This window comes from Equus przewalskii, chromosome 25 (assembly GCF_037783145.1).
Source record: "Equus przewalskii isolate Varuska chromosome 25, EquPr2, whole genome shotgun sequence".
NCBI lineage: Eukaryota > Metazoa > Chordata > Mammalia > Perissodactyla > Equidae > Equus > Equus przewalskii.
In genome coordinates, this window is record NC_091855.1 from 11,289,275 (window position 1) to 11,315,251 (window position 25,977).

Sequence of the window (25,977 nt, forward strand, 5' to 3'; positions counted from 1 at the left end):
TTAACTAAACTCTTGTGTTCCCTTTCTGCCCTATCCTAAGTAAGCATTACCTCATTTCTGGAGCAGATGAGAGACGTACTATTGGCATTAACAGTTATGTTATACATTAAATAGCTTTGGGAGGCCTGGCCTGGAAACCTGTCAGGTACAACATTACTTTGATGGGAAAACGAATAAGGTCTAATCAACTGACTAACCAGTGAACTTCTAGATCACGGCATCTTTTCTATGTCGGGGCCTGTCTCTATAGGTGTGGGAAAGCCTGGGTGATAAGGCAGTGCAAAACTAAGCACTTTTAAATTTTTTTCTTTTTTTTTTTTAAAGATTTTATTTTTTTCCCTTTTTCTCCCCAAAGCCCCCCGGTACATAGTTGTTTATTCTTCGTTGTGGGTCCTTCTAGTTGTGGCACGTGGGACGCTGCCTCAGCGTGGTTTGATGAGCAGTGCCATGTCCGCGCCCAGGATTCGAACCAACGAAACACTGGGCTGCCTGCAGCAGAGCGCACGAACTTAACCACTCAGCCACGGGGCCAGCCCCAAATTTTTTTCTTTTTTAAGAAATTTATAGTTAACAAAAAGTATAAATAATAACATAATTAGCCATTTTCCTATAACCTAGAATTAACGGTTGCTAACAACTTATTTTTTTGCTTCCGGCTATTTGTTTAAAGGCAATTATAAATATAGCTACAGTCTCCTTTAACTCCACCCCCAGTTCAGTTTGTCCCCTTGCCATCTCCAGAAGCAACTTCTGTCATGAGTTGTGTATCCTTTCACTTCCTCACTTTTAATCCTTTTATGAGTCCATAAACTCTGTATGTGTGTGTTGCTTTAAAAAATTTGCATAAATTGGGGCTGGCCCCGTGGCCGAGTGGTTAAGTACGCGCGCTCCGCTGCAGGCGGCCCAGTGTTTCGTTAGTTCGAATCCTGGGCGCGGACATGGCACTGCTCATCAGACCACGCTGAGGCAGCGTCCCACATGCCACAACTAGAAGAACCCACAACGAAGAATACACAGCTATGTACCGGGGGGCTTTGGGGAGAAAAAGGAAAAAATAAAATCTTTAAAAAAAAAAAAATTTGCGTAAATTGTCGCACTCCGTCATCTTGCCTTTTTCCGTTTAATCTTTTCCATCTCTTTCCAAATTGATGTCTGTACATCCAGTTCATCCTATTAACTACTGATAAAGGTAATTTTCAGAAAAGGTAAAATCGTGACTCATATAGATAAAAATGAACATGTTAAAATTTTTGTTTTACTCACATATGGGGAACCAGGCAGATGTTATGACTTGTTCAAAGGAAAAGTCAAAAGGCACAAATTTATGTGAAGTAAAGAAATTGAATTGCACATGGAGGCAAAACTGTTTTTTCCACAGTGGGGAGGGAAGTCAATCAAGTCAAAACTTAAGGGACAAGATATAATTTGCATATCTTATCAGTTACCTACAGTTTACAAAGAGGTCTAAAATAGTTCAAAGACAATGAACAGGGCTGGAATCAGCTTGGAAGGGTGTGCTATAGACAGGGCGTAGTTTCCCACTGAAGCGTGGAATTTTTTCTACACTCCTATGTGGTGTGTAGAGTATGCCACTCTTTATACTGTAGGTGTGTGGTAGTCGCCGAGGAAACCTAGGTGTATGGTGCAGTATAGTACAGAGTGTTCTGTTTGATCCATCCCCGCCCTGTTGATGGGCATTTGGGTTGTATCTAAGTTTTTACTGTTATTTGCAGTACTCCAGCGAGCATCTTTTTTTTTTTTTTTAAAGATTTTTTTATTTTTTCCTTTTTCTCCCCAAAGCCCCCCGGTACATAGTTGTGTATTCTTCTAGTTGTGGCATGTGGGACGCTGCCTCAGCGTGGTCTGATGAGCAGTGCCATGTCCGCGCCCAGGATTCGAACCAACAAAACACTGGGCCGCCTGCAGCGGAGCGCGCGAACTTAACCACTCGGCCACGGGGCCAGCCCCCCAGCGAGCATCTTTATGCATACCTTGTTGTGCACATGTAAAGTTTCTCTAGGAGATCTCTACCTGAGAGGTAGAATTGCTGGCTTGTCGGGTCTGTGCCCTTTCAGTGTTAGTACCTGCTGCCATTTTGCCCTCAATTGGATCTAGCGTCTAAGCGCTCACTGGTGGGGTCCCGGAGCTCTATTTCCCCCCACCCTCTCCAAGACTAGGCATTGTCAGAGGTCTCAATTTGGGAAAGAGTGTCTTTTACATATGTTCCAAGTATCTTCCTCTATGCTCTTGTTTGCCTTTAACCTTGCTTATGCTTATGCTTTTATCTGTCTTTTTCCTTACAGTTTTGGCTTTTTGAAGAAATTTTTCTCTATCCCAAGAATATAAAGGTATTCTCCTATATGCTTTTCTAATAATTTGACTCGAGTTTTTCATGTTCAAGTTTAATCAACTTAGAATTTCTTTCTTTTTTTAGGGTGTGAAGTAGTAAGTTAATTTTTCTACCAGCAACATTTACTCAGTAGCCCATATTTTTCCCTTTTATATTGGGTTTTACCATCTCTGCCGTATACCAAGTTTTCACATATGCATGGCTGTTAGGAATTCTTTAATGAAAAGTGCTGTACTAGAGGACGATTCCTGAAATATTCTAGCATAGTAATGATAGGCACCTGTCCTTTGAATGAGGAGGTGTTAGTGCCGATGACATAACTGTGCATCTCTAGGCCACTGGGAACCTCTTGCTAGTATTCATTTTGGCTTATGGTTTAAACTTAATTTTCCTTCATTACTTCTAGAACACCTGATGTTTAAAGACATTTTTTAAAACAGAAACTAACGGTGAGGGCAGTGGCTCTCAAACGGGGCTGACCGTGAGAATCACCGGAGAGTTTTTGTCCTCCCTGCTCCTAGGTTGCACCCCAGACCAATTAAAGCAGAACCTTTGGGGGTGGGGCCAAGGCATCAGTATGCTTTTTAAGCTCCCACGTGATTTTTTTTTTAGGTTGGCACCTGAGCTAACAACTGCTGCCAGTCTTCTTTTTTTTTCCTTGCTTTTTTTCTCCCCAAGTCCCCCCAGTACCTAGTTGTATATTTTATTTGTGGGTCCTTCTAGTTGTGGCATGTGGGACACTGCCTCAACATGGCCTAACGAGCGGTGCCATGTCCGTGCCCAGGATCCGAACCCTGGGCCACTGAAGTGGAGCGGGCGAAGTTAACCACTTGGCCACGAGGCCGGGCCCCCACAACGTGATTCTAATATGCAGCCAGGTGTGAGAACCTGTGCTTCCTAAAGGGTCTTAGCCTTGGATAGAGAGGGATGCTGGCTGGATAAGGGGGCCAGCTCAACTCTGACTTCCTGGTGAATCTTGCACTCAGAGTATTAGGTTATTTGTTCAGAGAAAAGTTTTACCTTCTCATCTTTGTGCTTCACTAGTTAAGAAGAAGAGTGTGGTGAGCAGTTTTGTTTTGTTTTGAGGAAGATGAGCCCTGCCAATCCTCCTCTTTTTGCTGAGGAAGATTGGCCCTGAGCTCACATCTGTGCCCATCTTCCTCTACTTTATGCATGGGATGCCTGTCGCAGCATGGCTTGATAAGTGATATGTAGGTCCACACCCAGAATCCGGACTAGCAAACCCAGGGCCGCCAAAGCAGAGCGCATGCGAACTTAACTGCTGTGCCACCGAGCCGGCCCCACGGTGAGCAGTTTTAAAACAGTAACAATTAATAGTTATAAATTAAGAAAGTACTATTTGAAGTCACACTCCAGCGTCAACCTCTGAGCTGAAATCCACAGTGACCGTTGCCACTACGGAAACCTTCCTTGATCTGTCACATGTTAGCATGCATCAGAATCCTCCAGAGGACTTGTTAAAAATAGGTCAGTGGCCCCAACCCCTAGTTTCGGATTCTGTAGTCTGTTACCTGAGAGTTTACATTTTTAACAAGTTTAGCTTGGTTCCAGGTGAAACCTGCCCCTGGGCCACTTGCTCCCAGACCCCACTGGGTGGAGTCTGTCTGCTCTTCAACAAGCTTTTGTTCTGTAGAACAGGTGAGCACAATGCAGACTCCTCAGGGGCGGGAATCTTTGCTTAGGGAGGTGTTCCGGACACCTTGAACATAGAGGAAAGATGAGAAAGTATTACTGAGAAAATACTGTTTAAACTCTCACAGTAATAATAAAGTATTTGGGTTTTCCCCTAGTAGTTTATTATGAAAAATTTCAAACATAGCAAAGTTGAAAGGATTTTACAATGAATACCAGTATACTCATCACCTACATTCTTTTAACATTGACCAGACTTGCTTTATCACAAGTTGATTCACCTATTCATCCCTCTATCCATCTTTTCTTTTCTTTTTTTGAGGAAGATTAGCCCTGAGCTAACATCCGCTGCCAGTCTCTTTTTGCTGAGGAAGACTGGCCCTGAGCTAACATCCGTGCTCATCTTCCTCTACTTTATATGTGGGACACCTACCACAGCATGGCTTGACAAGCTGTGCCATGTCCGCACCCGGGATCCGAACCGCAAACCCAGCCCCGGGCTGCTGAGAAGCGGAACGTGGGCACTTAACCGCTGCGCCACCAGGCCGGCCCGTCTATCCATCTTTTCTTAATGAATTTCAAAACAAATTGTAGATATCCATACACTTCTCACTAAATACTTTAGTGTGCATGTCATTAACTAGCGTTCAGTATTTATTTACAGTTCTTTTTTCTTTCCAGATAAAATTTACACACAATAAAATATGCATATCTTAAGTGTATATTCATATTCGCTGAGTTTTGGCAAGTGCACACACCTGTGTAACCTAAACCTTTATCAAGATAGAGGACGTCACCTTCACTCCAGAAAGTCCCCTCATGTTCCTTCCCAGTCAGTCCCCACTCCCACCCCACCGCCCCTAGAGGCAACCAATGTTCTGATTTTTTTTATAGATTAGTTTTGCCTTTTCTAGACTGTCAGCTAAATGGAGTCATACAGTATGCATTCTTTTGGGTCAGGCATCTTTCACCCAGCGTATTTACGAGGTCCATCCATGTTGTTGCATATATCAGTAATTTGTCCCTTTTTATTGATGAATATGCTACAGATTGATGTTGTTGGTTTTTTAATCCATTCTCCTATTGATGGACAACTGAGCTGTTGCCAGATTTTGGATATTATGAATAATGCTGCTGTGAACATTCTTGTAGAAGTCTTTTTTTATGATCATGTGTCTTCATTTTTCTTAAGACCTACAAGTGGAATTGCTGGATTGTAGGATAGGAGTATGTTTAATTTTATAAGAAACCGCTGGCCTCTTCCAGAGTGGTTGTGCATTTTACACTCTCACCAGCAGTGTCTAAGGGCTCTGGTTGTTTGGCATGCTTGCCAGCATTTGATGTTGTCTGTCTTCTCATCTTTAGTCATTCTGCTGGTGGGTGTGATGTGGTATTGTTAAAGAAAAAATTATTCGTGACACTTGTTAAAGGAAGACTATACAGTGGGGGTTTGCAGTAGGGGAGAGAGATTGGGCTTAACTCTTAATACAAGGAAGAGTGGGAATTTATAGTCAAGGAGCAAGGCGGTGGGGGGATTGGTGGGTGGAAAATTACTAAGAGGAATCATCAGGGGTAAGTGGGGATTCTGGCTAAACCAACCTAACAGGATTCCTCTTGAAGGCAGGCCAGGGTGATCAAGACATCACTGGGGGATGGTCGGGGATGAGGAAACTGATGAGATATTGAGGATGGGGGATTCTGGTTAAACTAACTTAGCAGGATTCTTGCTAAAATTGGGTGATGCAAAGATGGATGTGGAAGTACAAAAGCTGAGGCCTAGTTGGGACGAGGATTCAGAGGAGCCTGACTAGAGTTTGGTCAAGGAGAGACTGTCAGTGTCTCATTGCAGAATGCTCGCTTTTGGATTGCCAGAAACATTTTCTAATTGGTTTAAGCATTTATGTATCCACTTTACATATACATGTATTGTGTGTGGCTGTGCAGATGTATTTGACTTTTCAAAAATCTTTCTTGTACCTGGATAAAGTAGTCATGGTGGAATCTGGGTATTAAATGTTTTGTTTTGATTTTTAATAATTTCCTCCAACTTTTTTTTTTAAGATTTTATTTTTCCTTTTTCTCCCCAAATTGCCCCTGGTACATAGTTGTATATTTTTAGTTGTGGGTCCTTCTGGTTGTGCTGCTATGTGGGATGCCGTCTCAGCATGGCCTGATGAGTTTTGCCATGTCCCTGCCCAGGATCTAAACCGGCGAAACCCTGGGCCACTGAAGCAGAGTCCACGAACTCAACCACTCGAGCACGGGGCTGGCCCCATCTCCAACTTGTTATTACAAAAAATTTTAAATATACAGAAAATTGACAGCATCTGTTTACCCTCCACCTAATTTCCCCACCTCATATCAACAGTTAAGGGATAAGTTTTAAAAGAGGATAAAATCAGGATTTGTACAAATGTAAAATGAACACATGTCAAAGGTTTCATTTAACTCACGGAGCCAATAAGCTATTACAACTACTTCAGAAGAGAATTCAAATACCACACATTTACAGTCAGATATGGATTGCTGAAATGAACTTACAAATGGATGCAAAACTGGGCAGTATCCATAGGGTGATGATTAATTGCATTTTACCAGATACAATTTGCATGTCTGTGGACAGAAATTATTTACATTACTGTCCATTTTCTACAAATTAACTTGTACCTCTACAGAGTTGTGAAATAGCCTAGTCAAGGACAAAAGTGGAGATAACCCAATGGATCATCTGGCCAGGACACAATTTTTCCTTTCGCATGCGTGCGTGCGTGTGTGTACACATGTGTATATATGTATATGACTAATTTTTTTATGAATCTTTGAAAGTAAGCTAAAGACCTTATGACATGTTGCCCCTAAATAATAAAGCATTCATCTCCTAAGAATGACATTCTTCTACATAAGGACAATAATATCACACCTAAGAAAATAAAGAATTCTATAGTATCATGATATTATCATGATATTATATTATTTTTAAATTTCCCCAATTGTCCCAAGATTCTTTTTATATCTTGTGTGTGTGTGTGTGTGTGTGTGTGTGTGTGTGTGTGTGTGTTTGAATCAGGATCCAAGGTTCCTTTATTTCAGGCTATTTAAAAATTTTGAAGAGCTAACCCCTTGGGACTAAATCTTCTGGTGAGTAATCCTAGTGACCTTTCTTGTGACATTTCATTTAGCAATGTTTCTGAAACAGATCAGATGCTTTAGGCTGTCATCCTCTTCACAGGAGAGCCATATCACTTTCGTTAACATGGTCATGAACTGTGTGCCCTGTGCCCAAGGGAACTGAACCTATGGGCCCCTTGCTATTTAGGCAAAAGAAAATTATCTGTTGTTATGGGGCTGTTAATCAGCCTTTGTATTGTACCCAGTTGGTAACTGCCTTGCCTGTGGGGGTTCTCATGCAGAAAGGAGAGATTACCTAGAATAGAATAGTCTGTTCCTTTGGGATGGAAAGGAAGCGTGGAAATTCAAGATAAAATGAGAGGCCAGGGAAAGTGGACATGCTTTAGCATCCCTTTATTGAAGCTGATTTTCTTTTCTTGAATTCTGACTTGAGAGCTACGTAGTGTTCAGAATTCTTCACGACTTAGGTAACTTTGTTTTTTTTCATAGCCTCATTTCTCCTATATTTAAAGAGAGAATTTTGATAAATTTTTAAAAGGAATTTAATTATAGATCTTGCCTTATTGATTATGCAGTTATTATGACTACTTCTCTTAACTCTGCCCCAAAGGCTAAATTTCTAAGTCTACTAATGTGTTGGAGGTCCCCAAGACCACCCTAGGTTTGATGCTTCACTCCAAGGATTCAGAGACCTCAGCATGTAGTCATATTCATGGTTGTGATTTATATCAGCAAAAGTCTACAAAGCAAAATCAGCAAAGGGCAAAGGCTCGTGGGGTGAAGTCTGGAGGAAACCAGGCACGAGCTTCCAAGAGTCCTCCCTGTGGAGTCACACAGGACGGGCTTATTCCTCCAGTACGGAACTGTGGCAAGGCAAGGAAGCTCATTAGACACTCGCTGCTCATGGTTTTTATTGCAGGCTGGTCACATAGGCACCTTCTGCCCAGCACTTCTCAAAATTCCAGACTCTCAGAAGGAAAGTAGCTGTTCAGCATAAACCATGTTGTTTATACAGTTAGGCACAGTGAGCCACTCTTAGCAGTTCTGGGAATGGTGGGACCCCTCCCAAAATCAAGGTTCCCAGATGCCAGCCAAGGGTCAACCTTGCAAGCAGACCTTTCTAAGGATAGCAGTCTCAGGCCTGGTATGTTAACTTTTTATATACAACTAACTTTTTTTTTTCTTCTGCTATGCAAATCAGAACATTTAAAGAATGCTTGCATCTTCCCAGTAACAAATTTACTCAGATTCTATATAACACTGGTAGGCTATATGGGGAGATGGGGGTCCAAAAAAGGATGTTCCATGTTTTGGGGATTACTTTGACTTTTCTCTTCCCTAGATAAATATTTTTAAATTTCTCTGTTAATCCATTACTATTTGTCAAGAAAAAAACCTACAGGCTTATTACTGAGTAGCATTTTTAAAGTTGTACTCTAAAAACCACACTGTGTGCTCTGAGGTGATCTTTTTCTTAAACAATACACCAGTTCCTAAAGACAACCATGGAATAGGAGTAGATTTTTGCAAATCATGTATCTAATAAGGGACTTGTATCTAGAATATGTAAGGTACTATTACAAGTCAGTAATAAAAGAAAGATAGCCCAATTTTTAAAAAAATGAACAAAATATCTGAATAGACGTTTCTCTAAAGAAGAGATACAAATGGCCAATAAGCCCATAAAAAGATGCCCAACATCGTTAGCTATCAGGGAAATGGAATCAAAACTACAATGAAGTACTGCTTCACACCCGCTAGGATGGCTACGATAAAAAATACAGATAGTAACACGTTGGTGAGGATATAAAGAAACTGGAACCCTCATGCACTGCTGGTGGGGATGTAAATGGTACAACTGCTTTGGAAAACAGTCTGGCAGTTCCTTAAATGATTAGACGTAGAGTTACCATATGATCCAGCAATTCTACTCCAGGTATATACCTCTGCCTAGGTAGAAATGAAGACATATGTCCATCCAAAAACTTGTCCAAGAATGTTCATAGCATTATTCATAATAGCCAAAAAGTGGAAACAACCCAAATGCCCATCAACTGATGAATGGATAAACAAATTGTGTTATAGCCATATAATGAAATAGTTACTCAGCTGTTCCTCAGCAATAAAAAGAAATGAAGTACCAGTACATGCTACAGTGTGGATGAAGCTTGAAAACATTATGCTGAGTGAAACAAGCCCCTCACAAAGGACCGTATATTATATGATTCCATTTCTGTGAATTATCCAGGATAGGCAAATCTATAGGGATAGAAAGTAGATTAATGGTTGACAGGGACTGGGAGAATTGGGGGTGACTGCTAGGGGATGTGGAGTTTCTTTGTGGGCTAGTGAAAATGTTCTAGAATTGATTGTGGTAAGAGATGCACAACTCTGAGTATACTAAAATCCATTTAAGCATACACTTTAAATGGGTGAGTTGAATGGTGTGTGAATTATATCTCAAGAAAGCTATTAGAAAAATATACCAGTTCTTGAGAGAAAATAAAGTGAATTGTTATTTGTCCATTATTATGAACAGCTGACTCGTAGTACTCAGGTATTGATTTGAATTCATAAGATTTTCAGGCATGCGTCAGTTACTAACTGCATTGCAATATCACTTGTTCATTCTGAAGAAGAGTGGTTAGGAAATTTAAAGAGAAATGACACTATGTTGGGACTGTTTTAAGCATTTTCTTCTTTGCAGTGTGACATACCTGTGTTTCTGTCAGGAATCTTAGTTGAGAAATAAACCTCCATTTTCCTCATGGAGTAGTTGGCTGTTCATGTTGCCTGGGGGGCGGGAACTGAAGGTGGGACTTCTCATTAAGGAACTCTTGTCTGGAAGCTTTTCTTCCTAGGAGTCTTAAGTGTCAGAATGCTAAGGGGGAGATGGGCTCATCCATTAGCCTTTGAATATTATTAAGTCATATGGATCTGAGTCGGCTTGTATTTGGGTAGAGGAAGTGAGTTTTCCTTCCATTTGGTTTTCATTCAGAATTCATCGATTCACTTAGCCATAACAGTATATTGTAGGCAAATCTTTATTTAACGATCTTACTGACCTATGTTTCTTGTATATTTTTCTATCCCTTTCAGCTTTCAGCTAAGGAAGGCATGACTGAGAAATGCAGTCATGTTTCATCTAGGCTGGGCCGTTATATTAGTCCCATGTGTGCGTCTGGAATGGAAAAAGAATTATGAGGAATCTGGGACAACTTTCTTATTCCTCCTGAGTCAGGTTCTCAGAGCAACTTCAGTCTGTTTTTTAAAGTGTTGTAAATTCTTAGCCAGATCATCCCTCAAACTCATGTTCAAAGGGAGATACCAAAGCATATCCTAAAACCGAAGATGAGTGAATTTTAGATTGGCTGCCATTTCAGACGATTCACATCAGTGCTCCCCTCATCATCACAAATAATTCCTGCACCCTTGTCAAAGGGACTGGAAGCTCTAACTCAGTGGGTGTTGCAGAAATAAATAAGACACTTTTTGAAGTTTCCCAGAGAGGACTTTATTATGTGTCTTGAAATCTTTACGAGGACATGCCTCCCCACAGAGCGAGGATGCCACTGAAGGTGAAACCCTGTGTCCTGTGAACCAGCCCTCCCCCGTTACCATACCCTCTCCTTGCAGAAGCTGCACTGTGTGACCATAAATGCTGTGGCCTTCAGAGGACACAGGTCATCTGGTTTCTTTTGTGACCTAACTTTCTGAGAGCCTTCTTTTTATGGGACTGTGGGGTCCTGTGTGTGACGTGGGACCAACGACCAGATGTGCTATTTCTTTGGTGTTCCTACGGTTGATGTTCTTGTAAATCCCTCAGGGGATTTCAATACTGTTCAATCTGCATGTAAACTGTTCAATCTGATAATAAGAAGTATGAACCTTGGTAGGAGTTAATTGTGTGTTTGAGAATGGCCAATTAAATACAAACAATTTCATAGAGCAGGCAAGAATCAATCTTTCTAGCAAAATGTATCTGTCTTTGTCTGCTCCCTAAGTAACTGGTGCCAAGGTGCCAAACTCCAGAACTGCCATTAGTTTGGATATTATGGATTAGTTTACTGGAGAAGTTGATTGTGATGCCAGCATGGTACTGGGTGTCCTCTCCCTCTCCTTGTCTAAGCCTGTCATCCTGCAGAGCAGCTGAATGCAGTCCTGTAGGACTATGAAGGACAAAACCACACCAGCCGTGTAGCCAGTATGCATTTGTGGCAATAGGAAGAAAAGTTGATAGAGGTCTCATCTGTATTTGTTTTCTCTCTCCCTGTTTCTTGCATCCTCACCAGGCCAAAGTAGAAGAAAAGATCCAAGAGGTCTTCAGTTCTTACAAGTTCAACCACCTTGTACCAAGGTAAGCTGTGGTTAGGGGTTTGAAGGGATCTGGGAGACACCAGCTCCTGTGGGAGCCTTTCTCCTTTCCTCCTTGAGCTTCTCAACCTTGGGGGATAAGTCTGCTGTGAGCTGGTGTTTCTTGAACTTGTGGCTACCTGGATAGGCTCATGACCCCAATGCCTTCCTCTGTTAGAATGCTTTTTGGAGGAGATGCCAGTTGGATCTGAGCTGCAGGTGTTATGGGGCTGCCCCTGGAGGCCTGAACTCTGAGGTCTGAAGATGGAGAGAGGAACTTCATGTTTCTGTTGCTTGGTTGTGACCTGCTGCTTTGGTGTTCAGATCAGAACTCTCAGGCTTTTCTTTTTCATATTACACTTTGAAACAGATGTCAAGTCCAGGGGGATGGCCAGGGACGGATTCCTTTGATGTATATTGTTGTTCGACTGCGTAACTGTGAGAAGTTTGAGCTTTTCCCAGCCTGGCCCTTTATTGGTGATTGTGCAGCAGATCCCAAGGATGAAATTTCAAGTGAGAAATAAAATGCCTCTTATTTTCCTTGGCGCTTAGCAAGTTGAAGTCTTCACTGCTCTTTGATGTCAGAAATTCCAAAAAGGGTATTATAAGCTGAAGCTTATTTAATTTGAACCTTTATTTTCTCTTTTTTCCAGTTTTGTCATGTTTCACACTAGAATTTCACAAGGTTATTTCGTGCCTTTATTAGCATTTCTCTTCTAGTCACAAAGTATTTCTCTGAAACCATTCTGTGTCATGTTTCCAGCCATCAGAACTGATCAGTAGTCCAAAACTGCGTGTGGTCATCATTTTATCTTAATGATACAGCGCTTTTCCTTGACAACCTGTGAACAAAGTGTCGTTAGGCTGCTGGCTGATTCACGCTGGATGGAAAGCTGAAGGGTCTGAAGTCCAGCCCGACCCCCTTCATCCTGTCTCCCAGACTTCTGAGACCTAGCAGACTAGCTCCTGGCAAGTCAGACTCGGGTACTTCTATTTAATGGTTCTAGGCTGAGTTAACTTTGTGTCTTTTTTGCTATCACTCTGTTTTGCCACTATTTCCTTGAAAAAAAAAAGTCTGTCTGAAAATTCTGATTAGCCACGGCTGAAAACAATTGGAAAAGGCAAAGTGGGAAAAGGGAGAGACAGGTGTGAAGGAAAGAAGGGCAACATCAGCTAGAGGAGGGAGTCTTTCCCCAAATGGCTAAAGTAAATCTCTGCATTAACCCGAAGCTCAGACCTCAGTTAATGAATTATTGCTCCTGTCGTGAGCCACAGCTGGAGATTAGCAAAGGGAGCCATTTGTTTCGGCAGCTCCGGGACAGCGACTCTACCCGCCCCGGCTGAGCATCCCCAGAGGTGGCAGGACGTGGAGATGGTGCGGTGGCATTGCTTCAGGAGGGGCTTTGTGGTCAGCCCTCGCCTCCCCCATGACTAGCCTGATTGGGCTCTGAGTCACTGTCTACTGTCTGCTCCTCTGCGGACACATGTCCTCTGTGTTTCCAAAGGCACCTTGATCATTCGACTTTCCTGTTTCACCCACCATCAGAATGAAGCCCTTGGATTTTCCTTGGATTCTTACTGACATATGAGAGAGAATGGGAGGTGAGAGTCTGGGAGGAGGAAGCAGCCGCGTTTGGGGAATGGTGGTAGAGGACAAGTCAAGGAGTGAAATCCCCTGACTCTGAGGTCTTAGGTCAGCTGTGGGTAGAAAACAAAAATGTTCCTCCTAGGTTTGGATCCTTTGTGGAAATAGAATATATCAGGGCTCTGTGTTTTAATTCAGGAATCTGACATTTTCCCATTGTTGCCTATGAAATTGGGCATTTTAAAGGATGCTAATTAGTATCTTATTATGTCACAGCATGCTAATTACTATTAGAGATGGTACACATTTTGGCTGAAGGCTGAGTATATAAATCAACACGTCAATATGAGGCTGAGGCAAAACATCAAACGAACTCCTAGGATATAAGAATAAATCCGAAAATTTATCATAATTTTAAGTTATCACAATTTCAATATTTAACATTTCAGTGGTCAAATTTTAAAAGTTTGACAATGCAGGAACAAATCTTCATTGTTAGCTAAGGAGAATATTCTGATATTAACAGTAAATCTAGATGACATGGCTTGTTTGTATTTCTGAGGTCATGATGCTGATCAGATGTGATAGAATCACACATACTCCCAGGACCACTGACCACGCACAGGTCCAGGGATGCCAGGAATGATGCTGAGGGAGGCATTTGTCTATTCAGCCTTCCAGAGCCACAGCCAAATAGCAGATTTGGCTGAAGTTCAAGGCTGAAGCTGAATGTCAGTACATTCTACAATCATCCCAGAAATGACTTTCCTCTCTAAGACTGAAACATGCGTCCTGTCCTGGAGTGAGGTGGTCCGTCCTGAGGAGCTTTTTGACCATGCTTTTCAGTTTTGTTTATTAGCATCCTGCTTTCCCATGAAAGTTAATTTTTCTTTCTCCATGGTTATTCTCATTCTTCCACACACTTGTGAATTTACAACCCTTTTCCATTTATTACATTAGGTTTAGTAAGAAATCTGAAATGCATAAACACACACACAAACTCACATATAATTTTACAATTGTTTTCTCTTGGGAAAAAATGGCCTGGTGCTCCTTAGAAGTAAGAAATATTGATAATGTCCCCATGTTAATGGACCACTGAAGGCTGAGTGTTGACGGTTGCCCTGAAGCCCAAATCCTGAGTTAAAGCTCTCAAAGTTCTCACACTGGTGCCTGCTTCGCTTCCGTGTTTTCCTGCCGTTTCCATATGCGATGCTACTTTAGAATTTCCCAAATCCTGAGCAGTTAGAAGATGCAGTCCTTCATCCTGTTGCTCTTTCCAAGGTCCTTACAAATGACTTCACCTCCCCCCACCCTCCCTCGAGTGACTTCTTACTTACGTGGCAGAAGCTTTCTTTCTGACTAGAGAAGCCCCTGGCTTTAGTGGGTTTAAAACCTTCCCGGGAGCCAACAATGGACTAAATTCCTGTCCTCTCATCTGTCTCAACCAAAGGCCTGACTCTCAGGGATGGTCCAGGGTTAGGGGGATGAAGTGTGTTGGCTGTCATTCACTCTGCCATATTCATTCAGTCATTCATTCCTTCACTCATTCGGAAACACTATCTAGAGGGTCCCCAGGGGGCCAGGTACTCTGCTGGGCTCTGAGAACAGGGTGAGCAAGGCTGACCCAGCTCCTGCCTCTGCTGGGCTCTCAGTCTCATGGAGGAAGGGGCCATTAAACAATGGAATGGAAATATGTAGTTACTAATGGGATGAGTATCGAGGAAGAGAATGGGATGCTCCGAGAGAGGATAGCAGGGAGGATGTAATTTCGGTTGGGAAGTCAGGGAAGGTGTCTTAGTTCCTTCTGGCTGCTATAACAAATTACCATCGACTGGGTGGCTTAAACACCAGACATCTATTTCTCACAGTTCTAGAAGCTGGGAAGTCCAAGATCAGAGCACCACCGGATTTGCAGTCTGAAGAGGGCCCATTTCCTGGTTCATAGACGGCCATTGTCTCACTGTGTCCTCATATGGTGGAAGGGGTTAGGGAGCTCTCTGGGGTCTCTCTTATAAGGTCACTAGTCCCTTCATGAGGGCTCCACCCTCCTGACCTAACCACTTCCCAAAGGCCCCACCTCCGAACACCGTCACATTGGAGGTTGGGACTTGAACATACGAGTGCTGTATTCAGTCTATGGCCACAGCCATTCAGTCTATGGCAGAAGGCCCCCAGAGAAAGTGACTCTCAGGCTGAGCCCTGGAGGTGAGCAGGAGTTGCCAGTTGAGGAGGTGGCGGGAGTGTTCCAGGCAGAGGAAACAGCATGAGCTAGAGTCCTGAGACGGAAGAGAACAAAGAAGGCAGTGGCACCGGAGCTCAGGGAGGACGTGGGATGGGGCTGAAGAGAAGTAGGTGAGGCATGTTGTGTAGGGTCTTGAAGCCCAGTGGGGTTCAAGCTGTAGTAAGAAATAGAATTACATTGTATTTACGATTTACATTGCTGCCCGGTACACATATAAGTTCCCACTCCAACAGTGGAACCCGACTCCCAATATCCTTAATATGTTTGCTTATTTGATCATTCCCCTTGTGTGTCCTGATCCCCCGGCCCTCTCTGCACAGCCACACAGACGCCCTCCTCATCCCGCCCTGCGTGGAGCCCGTCTTGTTCTGCTCCACCCAGTTGAATGGCTTTAAGGCTGACTTGTTCAGGAGGAAAAGGGAAAGAGTTTTTCTTTTTTAACTCCTTGCATGGAGAAGATTTTTGGACAGAGGTGAGTTGAGAATAAAGGCATGGTAAGGGTATTAGTTTGCTGGGGCTGCCACAACCAAACACCGCTGACTGGGTGGTGTAAACAACGGAAATTTATTTTCTCGCAGTTCCATCCAAGGTCACGGCGCTGGCAGGGTTGGTTTCTCCTGAGTTCTCTCCTTGGCTTGCAGGTGGCCACCTTCTCCCTGTGTCCTCACGTGACCTTTTCTCTGTGTGATCCTCCTTGGTGTCTCTTGCTCTTCTTATAAGGTCATGAGACCTCAGTTGACCTGAAGGCCCTCTCTAAAGGCCCTGTTTTCAAATACAGTCACATTGGGGACAGCGGGCTAGGGCTTCAACATCCAAATGTTGGGGGGCACAATTCAGTCCATAACAGTAAGCCTCTCAGTACAGCTTCTGGCCGACTAAAAGAAATTGGATATCTGTCCCTTCAATTTAAAAGAACCATAAACCTCAAAGGAGAAGTTAAAATTCAGTCAGTTAGCATTGGGGCCCTTGAAGCTCTACATAAACATGCAAAGAAACCTTTTCCAAGATTGTAGAATAACATATGTGTATTAGCATTAGTGTGTGAGTGTTGATGATGAAGCCGATGAAAATGGAGAACAGTTTCCCGTGTGGAAATGGTTGCAGAGAGGAGTTTCTCTTCCCCTGCTTGTGGCTGAAGTTGGTCTTCACTGAACCCAGCTAAAGGAACTCATTAGTTCCCTCCCAGCAGGACATCTAGGACCTGGCTGTGAGTGCGGTTCAAGGAGTAGGAGAGCTGCTGGGGACCCCCCCGGGGCTGCCTCAGGGCCTGGCCTTGGGGATCAGCCTGGAGCTGCAGAGGAGGTGACTGACTGCCTTCAGTTAGATGCTTCTGGGCAGGTGAGGCTTCAGGTAGTGTCATTTCTGGATCCTGAAGAGTGAGCAGAGTCTCTTACCCTCTAGAAGCAAAGAGCATTTGGCTCTGAGGTGTCCCATTTCCTAGTGACTGAGAAGCCCTTGTCAAGTGAGAGGAGTGCTGAGAAGACAAGGAAGAGGGCTCCTTCTCCAGGTTTTTTTTTCTTTTTCCAGTAAGAGGAGGGAGTTGTCTAGTTGCTTAATTCAGCACTCTAGGAATCCTGAGTCCCGCAGGGAAGGCTGAGCGCTGGCTGCGGGTCTCCTGCAGTGTGGTGCATGTGAGCACCAGAGAGCTGACAGGGCCGCCTCCCGGGAGAGCAGACATGGCCTTCAGCCTCATCGCCCCTCTCCTGGCCTCTCTGTTTGATCGAATTTTAGCTTCCCCTTTGAGGTTTGTCATCTTTTAAAGTGAAGGGACATTTATGCAGGGAGAACAGCCTCTTTTGGTCAGTCAGAAACTGGCCTTACCATTCTTTTATTCTTTCTCCCATTCATTCGACAAATGGCTGTGGAGAGCCTGCTCTGCGCTGGGCACAGATGCTCCAGCCATCGTGAGCTCTCCTCCCAGAGGACAAGCAGTGGAGTAGGCAGGGTACCTTCCAATAGGTACAGCCCCCCGCTCTGCTGGTCCCTTTCCCCAGCATTATACTTAAGGTCTCAAAATTGTATTTGCAAGAAACCTTTAATGCTGTCTTGCCTGACATTTCTAAGTGAGGTGGCTAGTGTTCTCGCCTCTGGGGCTTAGCATCTCAAGGTATTTGGCATATTCAAATTCCTTTGACTGTTTTTCAGATGGAAAAGAATTGGCCTATAGAAAATCCCACTGTGAATGGGTCCTTTCAGAGTTAGAAGTCAGGAGTTCTGCCCCCACATTCTGTGCTTGCCCTCACCTGGCACAGGTTTCTCAGCCTCCCCTCGCTTCTCCAGTGGGTCCCTGCCTGCCCTCGTTAGTGGGCTCTTGGACCCTCCTGGTTTTTCTAGTCCATCATACTCGTCCTGGCCACACCCAGCCTGCTCAGCCTGGGCCAGCCCGTGTGGTGAGCCGTGTCAGCAATTCTCTCATCTCATCCGGTTCCTCACGCCCCTACCTTTCTGCTTTTCCCATCTTATTAGTCCTTACTAGCATCCCGTCGCTGCTCCTGCTAAAGGGTGTCAGCAAGCTTTCCAAGAAGAAAATCATGGAACAGTGCCTGCTGAATGGCTTCCCCAAAAGTTTATATTCGTTGGCTTCAGCTGGGCCTTCGCTACTGCCTTATAATCCTTCTGTTCACCTCATGGAGATTCCCTAACCCTTTCGCTACCGTGGCCAATCCACGACTGTCCCAGGATCTTGCCTCCTAATTCCGGAGAAAATTGAGGCTGTTTCACATGAATTTCCTTGGTTTTCTCTTCCCCACTTCAAAGTGCTGGATTTGTCTGACTTCACACCCTCTCCCCTCATTTCTGTCTCCGAGAGTGTAGATGCCTTCCTTGTTGCCAGACTCACCTCTCCTGCTGAACTCTCCACCCAGCTTTCCCCCCTCCTCGTCAGGGGCCTCCCTGGATGGGTTTTCTCTGGGCCCTTGCGTTCTCGGTGTCTCCCCTTTGCTTTCCAGCATGTTCTCCTCTCCTCTGTCTGAGCCGCCTGCCTTCACCCCGGGGCCCCCTCAGGCTGCCGCTCCGTTGTCTGTCTTCCTCCCAAAGCACCACAGACACACTTAGATTGTGGGTGTGGTTTCCTGCCTCGGGTCTTACCCAGCCCAGTGCATTCAGTGTGCTGCAGCTAGTGTGCTCAGAACCTGCACTTCTGACCTTGTCTTTCCATGCCTAGAATACGTCAATGCTTGCTTTAAAACATTTTTTTATTTGCCTTCGTTTTTCTTGTAACAGCTTTAATGAGATCTAATTCATACAGCATACAGTTCATCCATTTAAAGTGTACAATTCAGTGCTTTTTAGTATATTCAGAGTTGTGCAACCATCACCACAGTTAATTTTAGAACATTTTCATCACCCCAAAAAGAAGCCCTGTGCCCCTTAGTCATCACCCCCCAATTCCTCCATTCCCCCAGCCCCTGGCAGCCACTTAATCTACTTTCCGTCTCTATGGATTTGCCTATTCTGGACGTTTCATATAAACGGAATTATACGCCATGTAATCTTTTGTGACCAGCATAGTGTTTTCAAGGGTCATCCATGTCGTAGCACAGTGACTCCTGTCTGTTCTGTGTTTTAAACTCCCAAGCCTTTATAAGTCCTGCATGCCCTGATGCCTCTGTACCTCTCCAGTCTGATTTCTCACTGCTCACTACTTTGTGCTTTTGCTTCAGCTGAACTAAACTTACTCAGTGTGCCACGGTGCTCCCTGCCTGAGACACCCTCCCTGTCCCCTTCGCTTTGCCTGCTGACTCACGTCCTTCAGGTCACCTTCATTCCTTGAGTCAATGCTGTGTCCTTTGGGAAGCTTGTTCTGATCCTCTGTGCCTTCTTGTGTGCTGCCAGAGCCCACTGTACTTCCCTGATCGCAGCGTTCATAGACAGGACTGGAACTGCCATTGACTTGTCTGTGTCCACCTCTGGACCGTAGCTCTGTGGAGCAGCGTCAGCATCCACCCCAGTGCCAGATGCTAGGCCTGCTCAGAGTGGGTGGGTGCTCACTGAGTCCGTCCTCACCCCTGGACCTCCTTGAAAGAGAAATTGAGTCTGGCCTTCTTGTCTTTGTTGTGATCTGAGATCTGCCCTCACCACTTCCTGAACTCTCTCGAAGGTCGCCAGCCACTTTATGGTTTGTCTTATTTTCCCTCAGTCTTGCCGCAGCATTTGCCACTGTTAAATACCTTCGTGAAATTCTCTCCTCCTGTCTTGCCTGTGATACAGCACAGTCCTGCTTATGTAATGCTCTCCTCTGGTTCCTTGTCCTCCAGACCCTTAAAGATGGGTTTTCCCCCAGTTCTGCATCAGCCTTTTCTCTCTGCTCTGTCCTCTGCTCCTCCAGCTTCACCTGTCACCTGCGTGCAGATAAATGATTCCCAGTCTGTCTGTGTCACCAGGACCCTCTCCTGAGTCTCACATGTGTTTCCAACAGTGTGGTGACATCCTCACCTGATTACACTTCCAGAGCCTTAAACGCACCTGTCCAGAAGTTGGCTTACTGTGGGTTACCATGGTTACTGTGGGTCACGTGCTAGTTTGAACACTAAGTACGCTAAGTACCTTCCACCTGTTGACTCTGACTAGCTCTTACCCCATCTTCCCACCTCATCGCCCTCCCCACTTAGTGCTTTCCTTCAGTCCTGTTTGTAAACACGTTGGAGACCTACTGCTGTCAGATAATTTTTCTAAAGCACAGTTCTAGCCATTTTTTCCTCAGCTCAAAACGCTTGGGGCTTCCCTTTGCCTGCTAAATTGAGTAGAGGTTCCTCAGCAGGCACCCCAGACCCTGTCGAAAGGGCTTCGGCTGCCTTTTCGACCTTTCCTCTTTCCTTCCTAGTATTCAGGCCAAATCTGCCTGTCACTCTTCGTGCACACTCTAACCTGTGCTGCACAGCACAGCAGCCATTGGCCACCTGCAGCTGTTTAAACTTAAATTAGCTAAAATTAAGGAAAATGTAAAATTCACTTGCTCAGTCACACCAGCCACATTTCAAGTGCTCAGTAAGCACATGTGGCTTGTGGCTACCTGCTGGACTGCACAGATGAAGAACCTTTCCATCATTGCTGGACGTTCTTGTGGGCAGTGCTGCTTTGTAACTGTTTCTGTTCTTTCTGGCTAAACCGTCCCCCATCTCTTCCCCTCCTCGCCATCTCTACCTGTGAGAACTTTCTCCCCCTATGAGGGCTGCGTACCTGATTCCACCTCTTCCACACAACCTTCCTGATCATTCCTTTCTTAGTGACATGTCCCCCTCCCTTTAGAGCCTTGGTAGCATTTTATCTGTTTTTTTCTTTATGAAACCTACCCATTTTTTCCTTGTATCATAGCCACTCAGGTCCTTATCTCATTTCCAGTACTGAATCGGAAGACTTTTTGAGGTAAAGACTACGTTAATGATCTTATCCTGTGCACAGGACAGTGGGAGTTCAATAAACAGTTGTTGAACACCTGGGAAAGAGAAGGCTTCTTCTTTTGTTCCTGTGGTCAGCAGGCACAGTGAGCATCTCGCCATGCTCCTCTTCTTTCCTTCCTCCGTAATCACACAGGCCTCTTCTGCGGGGTCAGGCAAGCAGTGCAGCTCGTACTTCATCCTGCCCATGCAAGTGGCCACGGGTGGCACATTCCATCTGAGATCGCGGACCTCGGGGCCAAGGAGAGTGACTGGCTGCGGAACACAGACAGGGTCCTCTGGCCAGGGCTGTGGGTCAGCACGTAGGAGGTGGAATTGCAGGGAGGGAATAATAGCTGGAGAACTGAGGGGCAGGCAGGGTACAAACTACAGACCTCGGAGAAGTGACCCCAGAAGAAATGACTGGAATGACAAAGGCTAACCTAGTCAGGGGAGTGGCGAGGCTCAGATTTAAACTCTTTACAGGATGGGGAAATATCTGTTCACAGTTAGATCCTGGAGGAACTTTCTGGGTGGTTTGTCACTCATGGCTGTGTGCATTGTGGATTTTCACTTAGCCCAAAGTCACCTGCCGTGAAGGAGAGGATCTCACCCAAAACATCCACCGGCACGATTTCCAGACACTGTAGGGACATTCAAATGTTTGCCTCTTTTCTCTGGTTTAGCCGCCCTTGGGAGCTAAGGAGTTGCTGGTTATATGTTCATTGACTGTGGGGGCGGGGGGGTGTCCTGAAGCTAAGAGTGTGTTTGTGCGTGTGCATGTGCACACGTGTTCTGAGTGGGGTGGGAGCATAAGCTGTTAGAATAGGTTCATGAGCTCTTTGTCCTTCCAGGCTTATTTTGCAGAGGGAGAAGCACTTCCATTATCTGAAAAGAGGCCTTCGACAGCTGACAGATGCCTATGAGGTAAACACACTGCCCAGGAACTCTGTCAAATGATCAGCCAGATCTTTCTCCTTTTTTTTCTGCTTGAATGTGAAAGTCTTATGGGGCTGACCTGTGGCAGCTTCACTCCTTGTACAATGTGGCTCTGGCAGGAACCGGGGACACAGGAGCCAGGTCCTGGGAGCTGGGACTCCCACTTCTGAAAGGGCAGAACCGGGTCTCTTCCAGGCTTGCTCTCCCTCAGAGCCAGTGGAGCACCCTAGGTGTGGGGAGCAGGGAGAGAGGCTTGCTTCTACCATTAGAGCACTGCTGAGGGCTTCACGTGTTTTCTTCTAGACACCTCTTGACCTCTAGCTAAAAGGCAGTCAGCTGGTCATCCTTAACCTTTGCTCTGTAAGCTGATCCAGTTTCTATACTGGCCAGAGGATCCGTATATAAATTCCAGAGAGTACTACTGCAGTTTAACACTGTAAAATGCCTGAATTTAGAGTGGATTTTAAATCCTATTCCTCAGAGCCCTCGGGTTCCACAGAGGGGCCTCAGGGGGGGCAGTGGGGGAGGGGAGAGGAGTGTTGGGAATGGGGTTGACTCGCGGGCAGAGGGTGACCGTGACCTGGAGGGCTCCAGTTCTCCTGCCCCACTTTACACAGAGGAGCCCTGCTTTTAATTTGCTTTTGATTTGGGTTTCTACATTTGATTATTCATGGTGGGGATTGGCCAACTCAAACGCCTGTAGACACAAGCAGCTGGCATAAATAAGAGAAGTGGGCTGAGGGGAGACTGAGGCAAACCAGAAGCTTTCATTCGCTTCCTGCCAGTTGCTGCCATCCAGGAATGCAGACCCAGAGTTGCCAGATCTTTTTTTTCCAAGTGAAGCCAGGAATCCACATTTTTATGTGAATCTCCCAGTGCTTAAATGTTGAAACCAATTCCAGTTAAACAAATAAAACACTACAAGGAGCAAGCAGAATACGTACACGGGCTGCATTTGGCCTTGGGCTCAAAGTTTTCAGTCTTTGACTTGAGTCCTGGATGGCTAGGTTCCAGTCAGCCCTGATACAATTAATACCATACCAGCTAATAGTTCATTGGACAGTGTGCTAAAAGCTTACCATGTATTATCTCATTTAATCCTCACAACTACTCCATGAGGTAGGTGAATATTTATTTTTTACAGATAAGAAACAAGCATAGCAAGATTAAGTAATTTGCTTAAAGGCTCATAGATAGTAAGAGGAAGAGCTGGGACTCAAACCCAGGCAGGCCAAATCCATAGCAGTGTCTCCAGTCGCCACACCAACCGCCACCCAGGTGGCAAGGTAGCCATAGCACGTTTATGAAGAGGGCAGCTTGGGCCAATGGAAAGAACACTGGATTGGGAGTCCAGAAACCGGGGTCCTTGTCTCAGCTCTGACACGTGCTGTCTTTGTAATCTGGAAAAAGCTCATCTCTCTGGACCTCGTTTATATACTTTTAATCTATAAAACTGGGGCAGTAATACTACCTGCCCGCCTAGCCTTGAATGCTCACTATGTGTTTATGGCTTGATTAGGATCAAGATCTTTCACATGTCATCTTTGCAAGCCTTTCCCAGCCCCCCAGGCAGAATTAATCAGTCTCTTCCATGTGCTCCCTCAAGAATCTAGTTCTGCCCGTTACAGCATTTATCCATTTAGATGTGTATGCATATGTTATGTTCTGCCTTGTTCCAGAAGGACATAAGGTGACCTGTGCTAGTGTGTCTAGTGTCTTCTTCCTCTGCAGGTAACCACACATATTCTATATCCCAAACATCTCAAGAATAGGAACTGAATTTTATTCATTGGCGTGCCCCCAGTATCTAGTACAGTGCTTGGCACAAGTAGATACTTACTAAATATTTCTTGAATCTGTGAATGAATTAATCCAGGAAATCCCTTCTTGAGATTGGCTATCTCCTTGGGTCTATACTGAGAAAATTGCAGTGCTTAACTTCCTGGTGTGTGGGGAGTCCTCAGCTCAGCTTTCCATAGACGCTGGTCAGGGAGGGACCCATTGGGTTCAAGGTAAACTTCTTTGTCCCATTGTCCTTTTCTCACATATGGTCATTTCAGCTCCTGGCTGACACAAAGCAAAGTGTCCTTCCTTCACTGATTGTTCATGGGGTGCCCTCCCCCCTTGCCAGGGCTGCGGGGAGGGAGACAGATGTCGCCTTGTCAGCAGTGTCCTGGAATGATTCTGAATAAGGGGTGTGTTTTCTCCCCTGTGCCTTCTCAGTGTCTGGATGCCAGCCGCCCATGGCTCTGCTATTGGATTCTGCACAGCTTGGAGCTTCTAGATGAACCCATCCCCCAGATGGTGGCGACAGAGTGAGTCTGACTTCGGGGGACCTGGGGTGTTCCCTGAAATTGTATTTTGAGTTTGGGGTTCTTTTTATTTTGTTTCTGTTTTATTTGTTTTGAATGGAACACACAGAGTGCTACAAAGAAACCCTTGCCCTTCTCTTGACCTCCAGTAACTTCCTGAAACTCCTCCACTTTAGAAGCCTATTGTAAGCTTGTGGGTAGAACAAGACTTTGAACTCCCAAGAGTTGAATTCTGGTTTCTTCTATAGCCTTTTCTTTTGGCTTTTGCTCTGGTCTTTGAGAAAAGTCTTTATCATCAACTCTGAGAGACACGATTTTGCCAGAAAGTACAGTATGCATTTGAATAGCTTCTGGGGGAAATGTGCCAACCTGATGAGCAGAAACGGCTTTGCCTTCCATCAACACCTCCACAGAAGTCCCTCACCCCAGTGCCTGGGGACAGTTAGCTCTTGATGGCACTGGATGTGTTACCGTCTCTGCGTGTAGATGCCATCACTCACAATTTTCTTAAACTTCTGAGTTATGATTGGAGACGTAAGCAACTGAGATTCTTCCAAAACTGCTGGTGCGAATGGTGTTCTCCGTGTGGCACCTCACCCACAGAGGCTCATCACAATTTATATTTTAAAGAAGGAGAAACTGATCATCACTCCAGTCTTAGGGATATGTGGGGTGGGAAAGGGCGGCCAGGAATTGGATCTGATGCCCCAGTTCTCACTGAGAGCGAGCGCGTCCGCTCGGCGGCATCTTGAGTTCATCCTCCCCCCGGTGCTCCTGAGGGAGGGGAGACCCCTGAGCCAGGGTTGCCTTCCTGCAGCCCACAGGGGCAGCTGTCCCAGGATGTGAGGAGGCTAGCCCCTGCCCCTCCCTGGTCACAGTGCCCCTGCCGGGGTCACATTGTCAGGTTAGAAGAACAGAACTGCACATTGTCTCATTCATTCTGTCTTAACAATAACTTCTCATTCTTGCCTTCCTGGGCAGGGTGTTTTGTGATGAATGTGGAGAGGGAAGATAATGAAGAATTAGGCCATTAACCCTTGTGATGTGTCCGATGCTTTCTGAGAGAGAGACAAAATATACATTGTCTTCCTCAGCACGATGCTGCAGCAAACCTAGTTGCTTTTAGCTCTGGAAGTAGAGTCGGACACAGTTTCTGCAGTAACAGGAATTCAATTGTCAAGATAAAGGCCCATGTGTTCCAGAAATACCAGTTGGGGGTTGCAGGGTGTTTGGGAATTTTCTCCCCCACTCACACACAGTCAGGATGTACACTAGGGGAGTGGGAAAGTCGTGTCTGAGAGAAGAAAGAAGGAATGGGAGGGTCCTATGAGAGGTACGATGTAGACTGACAGAGGTGGGAAGAGTGATAAGGGGGTTGCTGAAGTGGAAGAAATTGGGTTAGCATCGATTTTGAGTGTTTTCTAGGTTGTATACTTGGTGTTTTCTAGGTAAGGCTTTTCTGAGGAAATAAATGTCAGAGCAACTTTTGTGGAAACACCAGATAGGAAGAGAGGACCCCTTTAAAGAACTTTTCACACTGAACTTGGAGGCAACCTAAATATCAACTGATTGTAGGCGATGCTGTAAAGTGTATTCAAAGTTCAAGTGAAGTATGCAGTACATACAATGAAATACTGTGCAGCTGTTTAAAAATTAAGAAGTTAACGGTGTTAACTAGACTTATTGTCGATCATTTCCCCATATGTACAAATATCGAATCTTCATGTTGCACACGTGAAACTCATAATGTTGTATGTCCATTATACCTCAATAAAAATATTTATATATATAAATGTGTATGTTTGTACATAAAAATGTATGTTTATATAGAGACATGTTTGTGATTTATGTGAAAAAAGGTAGTTCAAAAAACTGAACGTTTAAAGATAAAAATATAGATGGTTATATACATGGAAAAAACCCAGAAGGATATGCACACTTGGTAATAGTTATTTCTGGATGGTGGGGTTAAAGGAGATTTTTTCTTTTCTAAGCTTATTTGCGTTTCCTAAAATTTCTACAATGACTCTTTATTG

The 25,977-nt window shown here is 44.7% G+C and overlaps 1 protein-coding gene across 2 annotated transcripts in view; it reads left to right on the forward strand.

The window, feature by feature from the left end:
* The window catches only part of FNTB (farnesyltransferase, CAAX box, subunit beta), a 68,202-nt gene that overhangs the window by 9,674 nt on the left and 32,551 nt on the right, over positions 1–25,977 (forward strand). For both annotated transcript variants that reach the window (XR_544714.2, XM_008518966.2), the window contains exons 2-4: positions 11,425–11,489; positions 21,545–21,617; positions 23,853–23,944. Coding sequence is in view for 1 of the 2 variants with exons in the window: in XM_008518966.2 (XP_008517188.2) it covers positions 11,425–11,489; positions 21,545–21,617; positions 23,853–23,944 (230 nt within the window). In the remaining variant the exon portion in view is untranslated. The remainder of the gene's footprint in view (positions 1–11,424; positions 11,490–21,544; positions 21,618–23,852; positions 23,945–25,977) is intronic.